Below are 18917 nucleotides of genomic sequence, written 5' to 3'. Positions count from 1 at the left end.
TGTGTCACTGCAAGGATTGTCTGCAAAAAACGCTTTGAAGAACAAGATGTTTCATGACAATGTGCACTGATGAATTTTTTTTTTTCGTCTCTTTCTTAATTTAACTTAATTTAACCACCTTTGAATCGGCCTTGAACAAAATAAACAGGGACATCATAATTAATATTTTTCATAACTGTGCTGCTCTGCTACCATTGTGGAGAGGTGACCTCCTCCACCCACCGGTCTAAAGACACTCGAAAGAGAAAGTTGAATGGTTACATGCGAAAGACACACCTTCGAATGAACCGTGCCTATACTCACTAAAACACACACAAACGCTCTGCAACGCTTTCCTGCAAAGTCAGCTGAGGGCGACAGAGGGAGGTGTGTTACTCAGGTCCCGAAATTTCCCTTGCAGTTCTTCTCTTTTAGTTTAGTTTTCTACGTTGGCGTGGAAGGCACTTGTCTTTCATTTTATAGAGTCATGCTTGAACCAAGATGGACATCTTTCTTGAAATTTTAATATACTGGGTACATCGTATGCACGTCCTACTTTCAGATGGAGCTCTGTGCGTTGCGGCTTACTGGTCATAATCAGAGGGAGAAACTTGCTTCGGCACTGAAGGAGTATTAACATATTAAATATTTGGCCTGAGACGTTGACAGAACATATAGGTATCATCTGGAATGGAATTTATTCGCATAATTCTGTCATGTCTTGACTGTAGTAGACACTCTCAAGGAAGAATGAAGTAACCGCGATGGAGCCGGACAATGCCCCGAACTCCAAACTCAAACCAGCTGGAGTCGGGGGGTGAGTAAAATTTATATAAACGAATTGGTTCCTTTCACGTCATATGATAGGTCCTGAATATATAGCCTAATCGGCCTTTTTACAGGTAAAATGAATGAACCATCTGTTTGTCAAGTACGATGACACAGTAAGGCTTTCTTACACGACTTGCCAACAGTTAACTCTGCAACAAAAGGAGGAAACTTCTGTTTCAAATGAATGAATGACTCCTCCAAACGATGTTCTTTACACAACTAACACGAAGTTAGCATTTGTTGCCTGTTTTCGGCTCGACTTTCAAGTATAGACAGCGTTTGTCAATAGCCTATACTTAGTCTATGCATTTCACTTGTGGGTTGTGAGATTCGTCGATAAAAAAAAACTTATATACTTTCGACCTAAGATACAACTTGGGAAACCACTCAGTATGCTGTCATGTCGTCAGCTCAAGTTGAGAGATAACATGTGGCCTGTTTCTGGGTCACTTAATTATTTGCGTATAGCCTAAGTGATTCTTACTGCTCGATGTAACGACTGCAACAATCAACATCATTCATAGCCTTTAACCGATTTAGCCTCCCACGAAGACACTGACTGATGACTTTACTAAAGCCCGTATTTGGACAGAGTTTATGCCAGTGTTTTGAAATGTCCGAAGTGACAACTAAGCCGCCGATACACCTATTGCTGTTAACAAAAATATAGAATACAGCATGCTCCAAAAATAACAACGCACTGAACATGTGTTTCCAAACACCAGTTTCCAGACACCATGCTTGCAACTGAGTAGCTACATCCTTTCTGCTTCGTGAAGAATGTAGCTAGATTGGAGTAGTTTGTATTACATATCTATGAGATAAGTCTGCTTCAGCATTACAAGAGTGGAACAGAATCTGGCTTAGATGTCCTGTTAGTAACTGTTAAACAAACTAAGGAATTTCTGCAGTACTTTAACTTATGTCGAAAGATGCTATTGAAGTGCCTTGCATGGGAGTCACAGATCCATTTGATTAATGAAAGATCAAAATTACTCTGAGTTAAAAACCAACCACTCTTGGCAGTTCTTCTGTAACGGTCTCCAGTTTTCGTGTGCGTGTTTCGTTATCTCTGGCTTGTGTGGGTGCAAGTAGGAGGGGAGGAGTTAAGGCAGGGTTAGGGCGGAATCTTTCAGTTTTTTTGGACACTCTGACAAAATGATGACCGCCATCAAAATTACACGCTGTAAATTTTCAAGAACGAAACATTCTCCACATCTCTGTATGTTCTATGTCCAGAAATTGGTCTTGAAATCACACAGGAGGGGAAAAGTCTGTTATTTTACATAATGGTTATATAAGTTTGTCGTGCAGAGGAGATCACTTACTGTTTTGAAGAAGTAAGTGAATAAACAAACAACTAGTTTTAATTTTGCCAGCACAGTCATTGCTTATGAGTTTACTGTTCAGAGATGAACTGTCTATCAGAGGGAACTGAGTTTCTTCAAGCAGTTTTGCTACAAGGTTTTAATTTGCTTTGAACAGTGCCATTGTTCCAAAGCAGCTTTGTCACCTTACGCTCCATTGATGATTAGTTGAGTAAGTTCTTGGGTGTCTTCCTCTTGAGCATTGTGGGAGGAAGCCCTCATCAACGGACTCTAGCCTTCCCAAGGTTTAGGATTCCAGGCTGCTGATAAGAGCTGGAACGCTAAATGAGCAGAAACAGCTGTTCAGGCTTTTAGAAGTGTTGCTGCTACTGCCTCCTTGTGTTACCAAATCAGAGACCATTTGAGTCATGAGCGGGGCTGTGAATAGTCATGGTATTCAGATTTATATACTGCCAATGGTTTTTGCAATTGTTTGTCGTAGGTCAAGCTGAGTAGTCCCAGGTCTCTCCCCCACTAGAACTGACCCCAAAAGCTTTTTAGCGGGGGTTTAAATAGCTGCTTACCTCTAGAAGTGTTGCTTCCGTGAATACAGGATCACAACAACTTCAACATCTCGCACAGCACAGTGAACTAATGGCAGAGAATGTATGCTTTTAATGTTCTATCATGTTAAACTCTGACTGGTTTTAACAAAAAAAAAATCATATTCATACCCTTTTAATTCCTTAGACTAATTACAAATGATTTAATTTATTTGAATGTATTAAAGCTATGATCACAATTTATGATTTGGAGCCCTGATGCATTTTATTTTTCAAGTTTGGTGGATTCATTGTGCCTAAACCAGTAGAGATTAAACTCAACGACTCCGTATGCATTTTCATATTTCAAGCCACAACCTTATGAGGTTATGAGGAAAATCAAAGGATATATGTATATATGAGTGATAGCTATGAAAACTCTTACATACCTCATGACAGCTTTAGAGAGCATTATATGAGAGGGTTTTGTACAGCTATGACGGGATGGATGATACCTGTTTCCAACTTTCATTTGTAAAGCCTTGTTAATACCAAGAGATTAGATAGTGAATCCACATCTTGTTTGAACATTAAAGCCATGTGTTCACTGGGTCAAGCAGAACAGTAAATAATTCTAACTTCTTATTTTTTTCCAGGAGAGTTTTATTTTTCTGCGCTATCCTCTACTGTGCTTGCTATCTGGGACTTGCTCAGGCAGAAACTGAAGGTAAGCTAGTTTGAAATGCTTATTTTTAAAATAAGAATGTGCAAGCAGGGAATACAAATTTTCAATTTTGATGTAAACAAAAAGAAAAAAAAATGTTAAGTGCACATGTAGTACATGAAGCACTTGATCTGACCGATATAGAACTGTATCAGCAGATTTCTTGGGATGCACAGTCAGTATGTTTTAATGTGTGGGAAACAAGACTTTGCCAGAGACTCTCTGAAAATATCAAAGAAAATGTCCTCCTGCTTTGTCATGCCTCAGAGAGTACTGGCAGCATGCCAATAGATGTTGTCTCTTAGCTGCTCAAGGAGTGTTTGTTTTATTGAAGTGCTCATGTTTTTCACGTTAAGAAAGTAATGTGGTGTCATGTATTAGGCAGTGTGATCATTTTCAACAACAGCAGTATTTTCATGATTTTTTTTTCTTCTTCTTGGTTTTCAAGCAGAGGACAAATGCAAAGCAAAATATATGCCCTGTAGCCAAAGCTCTCTATAAATGTACTACTGGCATTTATAGAGGTTTTTCACAGCCCTCTAATGCTCAGATGTCTCAGACAGGGACAGGTTTAACAATTCCCTTTTCTTATTACTACTCTTATTGGTACCATGCACAGTAGTACAATATCTTGGTGGCACCTTAATCATTCTTTCATGTAAAGAATGTAATTGAATTGACAAGAGGAGGGTACGCCGCCAAACCGATTCACAGCAGGAATTTGGCTGGAATACTGCCGACCCACATGAATTTGTTCCAGCTCCTATCTAACACACCTGTTTCTTATATTCAGATGTTCCTAGAGACTTTCATTAGTTGAGGCAGGTGGATTACATTGACAAGAGAGCAAAATGCTGCAGGAGGGTAAATCTCCAGTAGCCTGGTTTGTCAACACAGGTTTATGGCATCAAGCAGTGAAATGTTGTATGTATAATAACTCGACTGACAGGATTGGAATGATTTCAGTACAGAGGCCAATTTCATGTTCATCAAAGTCTTCCAGGTAGTGACTGGCAGAGACAACCAACACCGAGACTTTTTTCTAATGCGTGCTCTTTCTTTGGCAGCGTTAGTGGCTGTTTGATTTATTGAGGAATTTCAGATCTTTATGATAGGTTTGGCCAATGTATATTTATTTTGCTCAGATTGTCAAAGAGGTCTCACCTCAGCATGGATATGTTACGTCTTTGATTTTGGCTTGATGGGAAAGTAGGATAGTGGGTGACTCCACAGAAATTAAACACAGGCCACGCTGTTGAAAGAAAGTGTCGGTTCACTTGTAAAATGGTTTCTGGAAGGAAAGTGGTGTTTAGTCATGAACACGCAGAGTTTTTAAATCGTTTTCAGGTGTTTTCTATTTTTCCCTCATGTATCACTGCATGCTTTTGACTAGAGCAAAACAGTTTGAAAGTTGTATGTTGTTTATTCTTCCACAAAAAGATAAGTGTCTCTGCATCTCAGGTGTCACCACTTTTCATTAAATCCAAAACAGATATTGGTTTTGTAAAAGATGAGTATAACAAATGAAGGTTTCATTTGGTACATCTGCATTTCACTCAACAAAGGCTTCAAGTCATAATTAATAAACTTATATTGACAGTTGACATGGACTTTGTCCAATGAAAAGACAATCCTTAGTTCATCCTCAGATGGGATCTTTCACGGTAATTATTGAAACTGACATTCGAATTGAACCGAGATAGCCAGTATATATATAGAGAGACATAATGATTAAATGTCGAAGGTCGACGTTGTCAAAGACAGACATGCTACGGTTTGTTTTAGCTAAGCATTGTATCGGCTGGACTTCAAACCACCCCTAGATGACCTGTCCTTGCCATGTCTACTCTGTACACATTGTCTAGTTATTTATTCTTATTAATCATCAGAATAACGAGAAATACTGTTAATTTTCAAAAATTCTATGGATTTTCACATGTGCCATGTGCAGAGTACCATCAAAATAAAAAATGACTGCTCAAAGCTGTCATATTTAAAGCAAGTTTGAGCCCATGAAAGATGCTTTTGTTCTGTGTCTGTGAGTTTGATGTTTTTTCCATGTGTGGGAGCATAGTCCACAGAGCACGCTGTCCCCTTCCAAGTTTTGAGGGTTCAGGGTATTCCCTGCATGACTTACAATCAGACTGTCTTTGTGAGCAAAAGCCAGAGAACGTCTGGCAACACTCCGTATAGTTTTGCAGTGGCTGAATAAGCAACTTCAAGTTGTGGCACCCCATTTTAACTTGTCATTATATTTCAAGGCAAAGAAAGTCTTGCTTTAATAACAAAATCAATTACCAGACTTTCCTTTTTTTTTTTTTTAACTTTTTTTTTTTTTTTTTTTTTTACTGAATTGGTACAACCTGACTTTGGGAGATCAGGTACTCGGGATCAGGTACACCCAGCAGTTGCTTTGTAACTGCATCTGTTGTCAAGTGTCTATGGAAGCCCAGTGTCTTGAACAGGAACAGTGCACAAAATTATCTTTAACCTTATTTCAGATGGTCTGTGATTCAGTAGTCTTGGCACAAAGTGTAATGTAGTATTTTTGGCCCTATTGTCATGGTGCACTGGAATTTGATGAGGCGTAACTTACAACCAAAACTTTTGTCCGGCATCATGTCCGACTTATTTGGTTATGTGGATCATTTAATTTCTTAAATGTCTGTCAGGTGTTGTTTTCTATGTCAGGAAGATGATCTTCAAGCAACACATTGTCACTATTCTTCCCTTTTGGCAATTTCACAGTTCTGTTTCTTCACTACTTGAGACTGCTGTTGAGTTTATGAATGGAAGGCTTTTTTGTCCAAGCCTTGTATTTTAGTGCCACATTAATGGTCTCATTTCCATACAGTCAGCATATCAGTCATTTTATTTTTATAGTCTTGATTACTGTCTCCTCTGGGGAATCATTTTGCCTCTTTCAGAGGGCTTCTTCAGACAAAGGCTAACATCCATTGCTGTTACATAATCCCTTCTCCATCCCCTGCTGGTTGAAGTCAGACATTGATGCATGAGGTAACCCCATAGGAGATAGATGGCCTGTCTGTTGGGATGATTTTGCCATGTGCTTTCCATTTAGGCATAGGCTTCTCTGTTGCTTTTGATTTAGATCTGGCACCTGTGGACTTGAAACACCATTAATGAACGAACGTTTTCCTTTATTAATTATTGTATGTAGATAGTTCATAACCAGTAGTTGCCTCATATGCCTATATGCCTACCTCAGATTTTCCACCATGACTTTTTTGTTTCGATTTTGGCAAAAAGTTGAGAGGGGTTTTTTTTTGGTCACCATCCATAAGCTATCCCAAAAAAGCAACATCAGCAGAATGACTTGACCTAGATTGTCTGACACTGAAGTATAAAGCACTTAGTGGCTGTTTAAATTCAGCAGGGTTGTAAGACATGTGGGATTTCTCCTTGGACTGACTACTTTTGACCTGTTTTATTACAGGCTCATAAAAAATGATGATATGATTATGCTGCAGAGGGAGCAAACCAAAGTTCCTCATATCTTTGAAGTTCTTCCTAAATATTCACTTCACATGGCCTCGCTCTCACAGTACCCATACATCACCTCACAGATGGTTCTTTTGTCAAAAACATACATTTGCCCACTACGTGGACATCTTGTGTGATATGTTGAAGTACCACAATGATGGAATATATTGTCCATGCTGCACCTGGTTTGCATATGGTTCTATTAATTATTTGGCCTTATATTAGTGAATTCAATGATTCAAGTGTGTTATCAGATTGTAACACTGTCAAAATGAGATGATACATGAGTCTCTTCCTCTTTATGGTTTGAAATGATGCCACAATACCTTATTTTATGGTGAAAGATATGATACTAGATTAGAGTGATGTGTTAGTATGCTGTAGGTGCGCTGCCAGTTAGCCTGATAGATGAACAGTCGCTAGTTAGCTAAAGAAAAGTCTTGGAGCAGGGAAACTGATCTGTATCGTACATTTCTGTTGTGTGACGTGTTGTCTGCTTTGCCTTTTTACAGATGTGGATATTCTGCAGAAGCTGGGCCTGCTGGGAAAGAGGCTGTCCTCAGGTACGCGTTCTGTACCCCGAGGAGTCATCCCATTCAAATCGGGAGTCATTCTCACGCAACAAGCACGGATTGAGGCGCCGGTTAGGTCTGTTGTCCCACTAACACTGGGCACAGAGTTCTCCCTTATATTCAGCGTGTGTTCGCATCGCATTAACAATGCATTTCTCTTCACTGTTGTGTCAAAGAAGAAGAGACTGCAGCTTGGGGTGCAGTTCATCCCGGGAAAAATTGTGGTGTATGTAGGGCAAAAGAACTCTGTATATTTTAATTATGATGTTCACAATGGCCAGTGGCATAACCTGGCCATGGACGTCCAAGCCCAAAGGGTTACATTATATACTTCTTGTGGGAAGACAAGCGTACATGCAAATTTGCATTTTAAAAATGAGGAAACTCTAGATCTGGATGGCTCCTTTCTTTTAGGCAAAATGAGCCAGAACTCTGTGCAATTTGAAGGAGCCATCTGTCAATTGGATATACACCCCTCTGCTAAGGCAGCTCATAATTATTGTAAGTACATTAAAAAACAGTGCAGGGAAGCTGACACCTATCGACCAAACCTTCCACCCCTCCTACCCCTATTACCCACAGACCCCCATACTTTTCCGTTTGGTGTAACTGAATTTATTAACAATGGTTTTAGACCCAGTCAAAGCTTCACACAAGACAGGACCAGCAGTAAGATTAATGGCCACAGAGGGCGGAATACATCTCTTTTGATAACATCACAGGCAGACTTTGTGTCCCTTCCTGTGCTTGGCACAGTTGCCCCAAGGATAGCCCAGCCTACTCTTCAGGTCCCAGTGCAGACCGAAACACAAACCGTCACATCACCCCTCAGGACAGGTGGATTGCAAATGTTTCCCAAGCCAACCAAGCAGAGCAGCCACAAAAAGAGCACAGAGGAGCTTGGTGCTAAAACTCAGAAATCGAAAGGGAAAAGTGTGGCTGCCACCACCAAACCAGCAAAGAAGAGCTCATCCCTCTTTCCCAAGAAGCAGCTGACCACGCTAGCTGCACGGAGACCTGAGCCAATGGTGACCACCCTCCGCTATGCCAAACCCACTTCTTCTGCGCCTGTCACCCCAGCAGCCACAGATGGTTTCCAAACTTTTGACGTGGAACCGACACAATTCTCCCTCCTGACAGGACCACCTGGACTTAAAGGAGAACCAGGACCACCGGTAAGATCCAGTGCAAGGAAATAAGAATGATAAGATGTGTGTTTCTTTGATAACTCAGACTCAAAACGTGTCTCAATTCATCAATGCCACATGTGAAAGAGCAGCTCTTAACCTGTTTCCAATAAGATCCAGAGCTATTGTATGTGTTTAACTCTACAGTTTCACAGCAGGGTCATATTTTCTTCAGGATATGTTGGCTGTCAAACATGTTTTGTTCCGCCTGTAGTCTGTGCTCCACCTCCATGTTATACATGCAGAGCAATATTTCATAGAGCTGGTCATACACAACTCCTACCCTGGTACTAATGCTTGCTGATGTGATGTTCCTTTTTAGCACTCTGGCACATAGTTTGGCACGTAAAAGTTTGCGGTCAGTCTTGTGTCTGAGTTGAGGGGTTGTCGTCTGGGCGATAGATTTTTCTGAGTGAATATGTGAACTCAGGGACAACGAAACAATTTTAAGGTTAGGTCAAAGGTAAAACTTAAGAGAAAATGAGTTAACAGAGGATTAAAGCTAAGCCAGTAACCACCTAACCCTCAAAATCTGGACTATCTCATATTTTAGTGACTGAGTCCAAAACAAAGAGGCATCATTGTTTACAGCAGCTGTGTGGGCCATAACATTTAGCTATGTTATGCTAATTTGCCAGCCACAAACGATTCTGCTTTGGAAAGTACCATATCATAGTGACTCGTTTAAAACAACCAGTCAACAGCGATTTACAAATTCTTCTGGTGTACCATCTTCCAAAATAGTATGCTTTCTCTACTTGCATGGGCAAAATCTCTTGATTTAACAGCTGATGTTGTCTTTTTGAGAATTACTCTTGCAATCTGGGTGACCTTTTCAAACATATCTACAGTGTTGAAACAGGTTTCAAAACTCTGACAAGCTCAAATCAACTTGCAACAGACCGTTGACTGTCCATGGCATGTTGATAATTTTTTCCTATTCAAAGCAGTGTCTTATGGCAACCAGATGGCATATGTAGTGCTTTGCTTATTTTTCAAGAACCTGTGAAATGTGAATTATTGGCCATGACCATATGTTTGAATGCCTTTATCTTACCTTACCCTATTAGCGCTCTCATTGGAGCTCTGATTTTTACTTTGAAAAAGTTCCCGGTCCTATTTTTTTTTTTTTCCATACAGTAAACATTGTTCTTACTAAAACACTCAATGCTGCTGTAAAGAATGACGAATAATTAAACTGAATGGTGTCACTGGTTCTTCTGAACATGTGGTGGGCTTGGTTGTAAGCCCAGTTTATATAACGCTTTGAAAGGGCAAGGCTTGTGCGAGGGTGCTTACCCTTGTTTTCCACTGTTAAATAGTTAGCTCATACTCAGATGGTGTGGAGACATGGCAGATTCTAGAAAAACCGCCTAATGTTCAAGACCATTACCGTTCACTTGCTCTCATAGATTGAGGTTTTCATATGAAATGCGGTGCCAGCATGACAGTTCTCTGTCATTAAAAGAAAGGAAATTCTCGTCTGGGATGGACAGTGTCAGTAAGGTAGTCATATGCAGTCATACAGTGGTGATCCATCAGAGAACTCTGTAATATACAAGCTTCTGCTTCTGTTTTTGATTTCTTCTTCCTGTCATTGCGACTAAGACCACATCAGAGAGCAAACAGATGTTCCCTCCGGATTTAAGTCCCACAGATAGTATTCAGGACACTGGAGAAATAGATTCCCTCAAGGAGCAGCTACTGTAGGCCTGACTTCCTCCTCACCTAATCTCCACATTCTTTTAAGGAGGCGCAGAGATCTCCTAATGCCCCTGCTCTAACTTCAGGGAGGAAATCAGCCACGTGGAACTATAAGGGGCTCAAAAGCTTCTCTTTCTTTAAAACTCAGTTTTGGAATACTTAGGCAGTGAATTTCAGGCTCTTTTACCATTAGACTGAAAGTTTTAACCTTGAGATTTTAGTCTTCGTGGTTATTTTTATGTTCTAATCTCTACTTGTTTTCATAGACATATACAATTGCAATATGATTCTATTCACTGTGGTCTTAAGCATCATAGTGTCAGAAGTCAAAAATGCATATGGTGTGGCCCGTTATGGAAAATTAGTTGGAATTGCACAAAAATCTGTTAACATTCCATGTTCTTTGCATTTTGATACTGAGAACTCTGTTCACTGCTACAGGTGCTGAGCAATGGTGCCAGATAATGTTCTGGATTACAGCTGGATACAGATATAAATTTTAGACAAGATGAATGGGACCTAAATGAATACTCCTCCTCAATGTTTTTTTCCCTACATTTTAACAACATAATAATAATACATAAACTATCCAGTAATCATAAAACTTAATGTCACTACATTGCTGGCACAGGCTGGACGTTTTCTACTGTTCATGGGTTTTCAAGCCTCTGTTGATTACTTTCCTGTTTCTATCATTATCATATTTTTTTTCTTTTAAGGAAATGAAAATCACAACCATTCAGAATTAAAGAGATGTTTGGTTTTTGATGCCGACCTCTTGTTAAATGTGACCCTCAGAGCTCAGCTAATTCATCTGTGTAATTGGTTTAAAGCTAATAGATGTACTTAATTAACAACAGTGCCTACAGCCTGTGCCAGCTCAGTGAACTGTGCCAGTAAAATGCTCCAGACTTCTATTTAACTTTAGTTTCAAGTTACTGGTTACAGTTGAAGTCCTGATTTGGCTTTACAATACAATATTAAATCTGCTAATGTCTTAATCAAAGAAGAATTCCACCATTCTGTTCCCTTTTTAACCAGCAGTGTGTTATGCACATGTGCGAAGGGGCTTTCCTGTTTCAAATATTCTCTTTCTTTAGTTCTCAGTAATGCACTTGTCACTGAAATATTGATGTATCCATGTGTTTTGTATGTAGTTGTAGTTTTGTACTACTAAGATTTACAGGAGATTCCTGACTTTCTTAAGGAGCTGATCATAGTTCACTGGCTTCAAGTTCAGTAGAGGGATTACAGCATTCCCTGCTGAAGTGTCCGTTTCAAGTCAGCAGGTAAATATTCAACACTTAATGGTCTCACTTTTTCTCTCTCTCTCTTTTTTTTCTTTTACAGGGACCTCCAGGACCTCCTGGCAAGCCAGGGTTACCAGGGAAACGAGGGCCACGGGTAAGTGTTAATCAAATCCTCTATGATCCACTTCTGTCTGTATTTGCCAGTCCTGGGTCTCAACAGTTACTGAATGTTTTTGTTCTTATTTTTCCAACCCAAGATTTTATTGGTTTAAAGGAATTATGGATTATTATGATTGTTTTTTTTTAAAGGGGGGAAAATGAAAACCACACATGCAGTCTTTTCTTTTGGTGGAAATCCCTCCACAACTTGACCTTTCTGCCTGTCTCATTTAGAACAAAAGAGGCATTAAAAGCAGAAATTACATGATAACTTTAATGGCAATTTTCTGCCAAATACACTTCATATTTCTCACTGTTGTTGCACTGTGCTCTTGTTCTTTGCCAGCACTATGTAAAAGATGTCCTGTAACATTTTACACTTGTCCTTGTTGTTAAACTGAGTGTTGGTTTGGAGACAACATCAAAAGACTGTGTATAGTGAATCTTTTAGGACCATTCTGTGTCCCTCTAGCTTTAGTCTCTGTTCTTGGGGCTTAAGTTAGAGAATTAGGTCAAGATTACGTGACAAATTGTGTTTTGTAAGCATGACAAAACCAGACAGAAAATGTTACTGATTTAAGTGTTTATTTTCTGCTTGCTCTGGTGAAGCTCTTTGTATATCTGCTGGAGATTTAAAGAAGGTGTCTTTGTGTGTGTGTGTGTGTGTGTGTGTTTGTGTGTGTGTGTTTGTGTTTGTGTGTGTGTGTGTTTGTGTGTGTGTGTATATGTGAGAGAGACAGAGAGAGAGGGAGAGCCAGAGAGAGAGCCAGACAGACAGAGAGAGAGGGAGAGAGAAAAAGAGAAGCTGATTAGCCAGAGTCACAATGAATTGAGAACAACACCAAGGGCTCTCTTGGAGTCATCTTGGCTTCTTCTCCAATTGTTTTCACCCACTTATCTGCCAGATTTCTCAAATTGTAGCACTTTACTCAAAGCCTGGATGCGTAATACATTATGAAGCTGTTTTGAGACAATGTAAGACTGTCTGTTAACAGCCATAACCGCTAATGATGCTTATTATCATCTCTGTATTAGTCAATTTACATCTGTTGGAATATAGACTTACAGGCACATGACATGTTGCTAGTAACAGACTACAAATAGTGGGTTTAAAACTTGTGATAATGCTTTATAAAGAGTGATAAAACACTATTACTAATTATTTAAAACAGAAATAGAAAATAAGTAATAAATGAAAGTATTAGGAAAAACTAAACTAAACGTCTAAAAGGCTTATGGATATTGAGATTTATTCTGATAAGTAAGCTCCAAACTTTACATAATCTCCGCCCAGACCTGAAGCCATGCCCTTTTGGAGTGATGCTCCCTGTTGTTATTAATAGACAAGCAGAAAGCGAATAAACTGAGTTTATTTTGAACTAAACTGACCTAATCCATCACAGATTTGCATAAAGAAATTCATATCAGTGGATCAGTTGCAGCTCTGAGATAAGACAGGGACTGTGTACATTAGCATACCCAATCCCATATCCGCACGTGTATCTCAGATGTTCCAAAATTGCTCTGTTTATTGGTTGGAGTCAGTCTTTTTCAGCATGTGCAAAAATTCCCTCCATGTGTAGTAAGTCAGTGGTTCTTAGTTCCTTTTCTCTTCCGGTCAGTTTTGCCAACTATTTAGATATTGACTCTACTGTTTTCTTCTTTGTCTACCTTATATATTAATGGTCAAAGAGCCTGCTTGGCTATGGTATTTGATGTCAGTGATGGAATGCAATGGTACAACAGCATTTCTGCCATGTAGAAATGCAATTCTTAAGATAGACGTTTAGATACACAGACTGATTTTGTGTGCATCAGCTAAAAACAAATCATTACAGTCATCTTCCTTTCTTTTTTTTTTAAAGAAGTTTGTTTGTAAGAGGAGAAGAGTGGGAGGCAGCGCACCAGCCTTTTAAGAGCTAAAGAATTCTGGGTATTTTGATGTTGACCCAAACAAAGAAGACGATGTTGTTCTTTTTGTATGATCACTAGTTTTTTGGGGCTTTTTTTACCTGCCCTGTGGGCAAATTAGCTCAACCATCACTGGTGTATGGTGTCCATCTGGATGGCATGACCACTGTCTGCACGTGGCAGTGATATCCTCACACATTACATACCAGTTGAGGAAGTTTGTCGTGTCTCATTAAGTGAAAACCGTGTCATTTAGTGATTGATTCCCCATGTTTACAATGAGCAAGTCATGCACAGGCTATATTTGACCGGTAGCTTCTGGAAGCAATGGATATAAATTCTTGTGTTGGAAAAATGGAAGGTGTTGGTTCAGCATAGTAATGCATTTCCACGATATTCAACATACCTCTGATGTTATAGATTAACATGGAAGCTTGTGATGTTGAAATTCTTTTCAGTAGATTTTTATTAGAATTTTATGAGCATTTGCTTAGAAGTTTATTTGGGATAGAAAGAGGGAGGGGGAAACAATCTCAGGTGTCAAGATGCTGAATAACAATACATGTTGTTTCTGTGTTGGACCTAAGAGCAGCCAGTTTGCATCAGCACTAGAAAAGAAAAGAAGCCCTTTAGTTTTATCTGACTCTGAAGTGCCCCCTTCACCGACTCAGTAATTGATTATGATCACATTAGTCAATCTATTGACATAAAAACCTTCCCTAACCAAGAACAGTCCCTCTTAAGTCAGCAAGGCCTATGCACGACCAGACTCAGTCTGACTATTGACTTGTGAACTGTTCAAAGAGACTTCCCTCCGTAGAAATCTCAAGATTTGTGTGTGTCAGATACCTGCTGTAGGCAGTGAGACTGCCCTTTGGCTGGGCCTCCGAGGGGAGAGCTATGGGAACCTAATCTCTTTAACTGAAGAAAGAGGTCTTTGTCACAGTCTTATTAAAAGCATTTAAAGCCTCGCCGGAGCTCAGCAGCTTGGGTCACTCCTTAACATACACAGTCAAGGGCATGGGATCATACTGCAAGTCAGTTAAATTTGATGTAGGGTAACACGTTAAATTTCACTCCAAAATGGACCTTTCATCTGAATCCCTCAAGGAACACTATTTCACAAAGTATGTACTGTATTTAATAGTGGAACGTGGGTTTTTAATGTGATCTGGCTCTGTTAAGACTATGGTCTTGGTTAAAGCTCAAACAACAGATATTGTATAGGTGAACTGAGAATTTCTCATGCTTTTTCTCATTTGTTATTAGAGATGTTTTTAATCAAGTCTGAGTTGGATTTTGGCTATGATGCCATGCTTACTCTGGCATTGCACTGCTGTGATATAATCAAGTATTTCACATGTAAACCCTTTTCACTTAAATGGCAACACACTCATTTTGAGCTCTCAGATCACTACTGCAGCTAAGCTCTAAAAAGCTTCTGCTTATTTTAAGTGTGTTTTGAAGAAGCCATTTTGATTTCAGACTAGACTTATTAATGGGGATTTATTTTATTTTAGTTAACCTGGGTCACATTTTTCAATGTTTAATAAAACAAAAGATTATATGAAGAGCATTTGAGACATAATTAACATAGTGAGTAATAACAAAGCAAAAGCCTGCAGTAACACACACAAATGAATTAAAGACTCAAATGTTTAATTCCCTGAAATTTCAAAACTCTTGGTCAAATCTCTCAGCGTGTACTTTGATCATGTTGGCCACAACAACAGTGATTAAACTGCTGCTGTCAGGATTCTGTTAGGAGAAGGAATTCTGAGTTCTGTTAATATGTAATGCATGGTGTATTTCATGGCGTGAAGCTGGTTTGCCAATAGTCGTGGTTGGCCAGACCATGAGAAGTCACATTGACTCCCATTTTCATTGTCTAGTACAGTCTGTCTTCAGGAAGGGACAGCAAACGTCTTTTTTTCCTTTCACAGATAGGAATCCAGTCAGTTTTATATGAAGTTTTGGGTCCTGCCTTCACATTTAGACATTTATGACCACTTTTGTCATTTTTAAACATTATAACAGCATTTAATAAATATTCCCTCTATCACAGTGACAATGAGACTTCATTTCCTTGTCTCCTGTATGAGACAAATCTTCAAAACCTTCTGTTGTTAATCTTTCTAGATTGCAGTGTGAGGATGCTATACTTTTTGTGTTAGAAAGTGGAACATGTACTCTTATTTATAACCTGGCCCATTGTCAGAGAACTCTGTATCAGCTAGGGTCAGTCTGGGGCTCTGCTTGTCTGAGGACTTGACCCTCCCCGTCTCAGTCACGTGCCTTGGTGCTCCAGAGGAGTTGCCAAAACTCTCTTACGCATTCAAGTCGTAATGTGTTTCCCACATGACAGTTCCATCTTAGACGGCTTTCTAAGCCCCATTAACAGTGTTAACTGCTGTAAGTAAACAGCCAAAGCTGAACAAAGTAAAGAACAAAAGTTGTACTCAAGAGTATTACCCAAAAAACATTTTGATTTAAAATTAAATAAGAACTGAGCATGAAGATCACCTCATGAATGAATATTCACTCATGAAACAGCAAATACTAAGACTGTCAGGAAGAGATTATTTCCCTTTTGTGTTCAGAGACTATGTACACTCTACTACTGTGGATGTGGGCAGGCCAGTAATGTTTCTACAAAATTTTTGTAATAGCGTGAAGCGATTCAGCATGTTGGACGTGACTCTTGTTGATGCTGGTTTTGGCTAAAGTCACGTACCAGAACACATTTAAAAGTGCTGAGTACAGAAGCTTTCCATGACTCACACTAACCACAGGATATAGTTTTATATGGTAACTGGGATCTGGAAATGATTGGTTGCTGAATATGTTGCTGAAGGAACATCTTTATCAAGGTGAGGATGAGACAGATAAAACCTCACTTGCTAAAAAAAAAAAAAATCTGGATTTTTCGTATTTTGTACTTCGAAAGCTTTATGTCTGTGAACCCTTACATTTTCCAGTATCCATGCTGTGTCAAGATTTGATGTGCCCTTTATGGTATTTCATTTTTATAGAGTGATTTGCTGGTGTGTCTTTTCTCCTGGAGCAAGTGTTTATGAGCATGGTGGAGTTTCAGGAGCAGTGCAGTCAAGCTGCATAAAACACTTTTTCACTCTTCCTCTCAGTCTTCCTCGTGTAAAGGTATTTCCACTGAAGGCAGAGGGTCATTCAGACCTCAGACAGATCACTCTGAACCAAGCCTTTTGAACCAAATGTCTAATATGATTGATGTTACATTGGTCATGACCACTGTGACTACACCAATGCCTCTGCTAATCTACTACATTCTCCAGTTTCTGTGATTCTTTCTGAAAGAAAAAAAAGTGAAAGGAATTATTGGGAACGGTTAGGAGTGGATACTGGTTTGTATGGAAGCTATGGTCTGTATGTATTTATGTGTGCGCTTTGAAGCGTGCACTAATATGCTGAGGATCAAATTTACAGTAGCAAAACTTTGCTTATTATATTTCGCTCTGTCATTTTACCGTGTAGCGCTACATGTGAGGCCCTTCAGTTCTTAACCGCTGTAATATGACCAGTCAAAAACGTAATCCAGTGATTGCAGCTGAAAAAATGTGTCCGGCTTCTGTCGTCCCTTGTAACTCACTGCTAGAGGACTCCATATGTTAGATATAACGTGATCTTTATATAATCATTTCCGCTTGCTACCTCAGATCTTATTGCTCATGTACAGATAGAGGGAAACTGTAAACCATTTCCGAGCGTGTGCAAATCACTGGTGGTTGAAGTCATTATGCTTGTTTCTGGGTCATGTGGTTTTTATCGAAATGTCTACTCTAAAGGAGTGTTTTGTATAGGACTAGGACAGAAGCACTAACATATTATCCCAATGAAACTTGTTCGTTGTCAAGGTAAATCTGGCTCCTTGCACTCCATTAGTGACACTACCACCTGGGCAATCAGAAATAGCATGACAAGCAGGCTTAGAGTGGCAAATAGGAGTCCTGTAACAAAGGTCAGGAATCCCCATTATGCAGGTCAACCGTTGTAAAAATATGAGGTGGAAAAAGACGGCTGCCACACGCTTGCCAGCCCACAGTGACGGCCCTGGGAAATTGATGGCAGTGTTCCTCGCCGTTCCTTTGGCAGAGGAATATTAGCCATCCTCAGTTTTTAGCTCTCTGTCACGTCACTCGTCATGCCTTAAAGAAAGGTGTAATTTAATATGTTTACCCGAGATAATTCTCCCCAACTCTCTTTGTCTGGTGGCTAACCATTGCCACATGTTTCAGCGCCCCACTGAATTGTGAGTGGTGTGCGATGCACCGAATTGTTGAATAAAGAGGCGGAAATCTGTAGATGAGCTCCTGGTAAGTATCTCCATATGGCCGATATGTGCTCACTCAGCAGACAGGTCTGTGCAAGCACTCCTAACTGGCCCGTAACGGGTCATATATAAATAATGCTGCAACCATGACAGGGTGGATTAGTATGGCCTCCACTCACAGTCAGTCAGTATATCTCCTCAGTGCTTTCTAGTCCTCTCACCCCTGCCTTGGCAGCACTAAATTCTAGGATTAGCACTAAATTCTAGCACTAAATTCTTCAGGAACGGAACTTTTTCAGGAGTTGGCTAACTGCTGAATTTTTAGAAAAGGGGTGGAGTGCTAACTTTTAAAAAATGAATTTACAGGTCAAACCCACTACCGCGTCCATTCATCTTGCAGGACCTGAAGTTAGCCGACTTAGCAAATCAGGCCTGAGTGTGGCTGTTGTAATCGGTACTTTCTGTTGTTTAATGGTACCTCTGTTGTCTTGCTTGTGTACAGACTGTTTAGATCAGCTGAGCATCAGCTGGGTTCTCGCCTGCCAGAGCTCCATGGGCCCCCACGTTGCCATTGGAAAAGTCAGAGGATGAGGAAAATCACATCCATATGACATAACTCAAACAAAGAGTCAGTTTCCATATGGGCCACAGAAATGCTCGCTGACAAAAGCCCAAAGCTAGGGTCACTTATCTTTAAATACTTGATGTTTCGGCTATGAAATTGTGAGCCACTGTGTATTATTCCAAACTCCTATCAAAGCAGTATATGTCAGGAAAAAAACTGTACTTCAATATATATTTAAGCACTTCAATATATAAGATTTCAATATATAAGATTTCAATATATAAGATTTCGATTAGAACAGTTATTACCACAGATCAGTTGTCTCCAGCCCTATTGGTGTCATAGGTCACGTTCCTGGAAAATGTAAATGGCATCC

The 18917-nt window shown here is 39.7% G+C and overlaps 1 protein-coding gene across 1 annotated transcript in view; it reads left to right on the top strand.

The window, feature by feature from the left end:
* The first annotated feature begins 743 nt into the window (after positions 1–743).
* The window catches only part of col27a1b (collagen, type XXVII, alpha 1b), a 70964-nt gene continuing 52790 nt past the window's right edge, over positions 744–18917 (top strand). The window contains exons 1-4 of the mRNA XM_030791962.1: positions 744–796; positions 3316–3386; positions 7400–8634; positions 11701–11754. Of these exons, the coding sequence (XP_030647822.1) occupies positions 744–796; positions 3316–3386; positions 7400–8634; positions 11701–11754 (1413 nt within the window). The remainder of the gene's footprint in view (positions 797–3315; positions 3387–7399; positions 8635–11700; positions 11755–18917) is intronic.

The sequence above is a fragment of the Chanos chanos genome, chromosome 14 (genome assembly GCF_902362185.1).
Source record: "Chanos chanos chromosome 14, fChaCha1.1, whole genome shotgun sequence".
NCBI lineage: Eukaryota > Metazoa > Chordata > Actinopteri > Gonorynchiformes > Chanidae > Chanos > Chanos chanos.
This window is presented reverse-complemented; position numbering and strand designations above follow the sequence as displayed.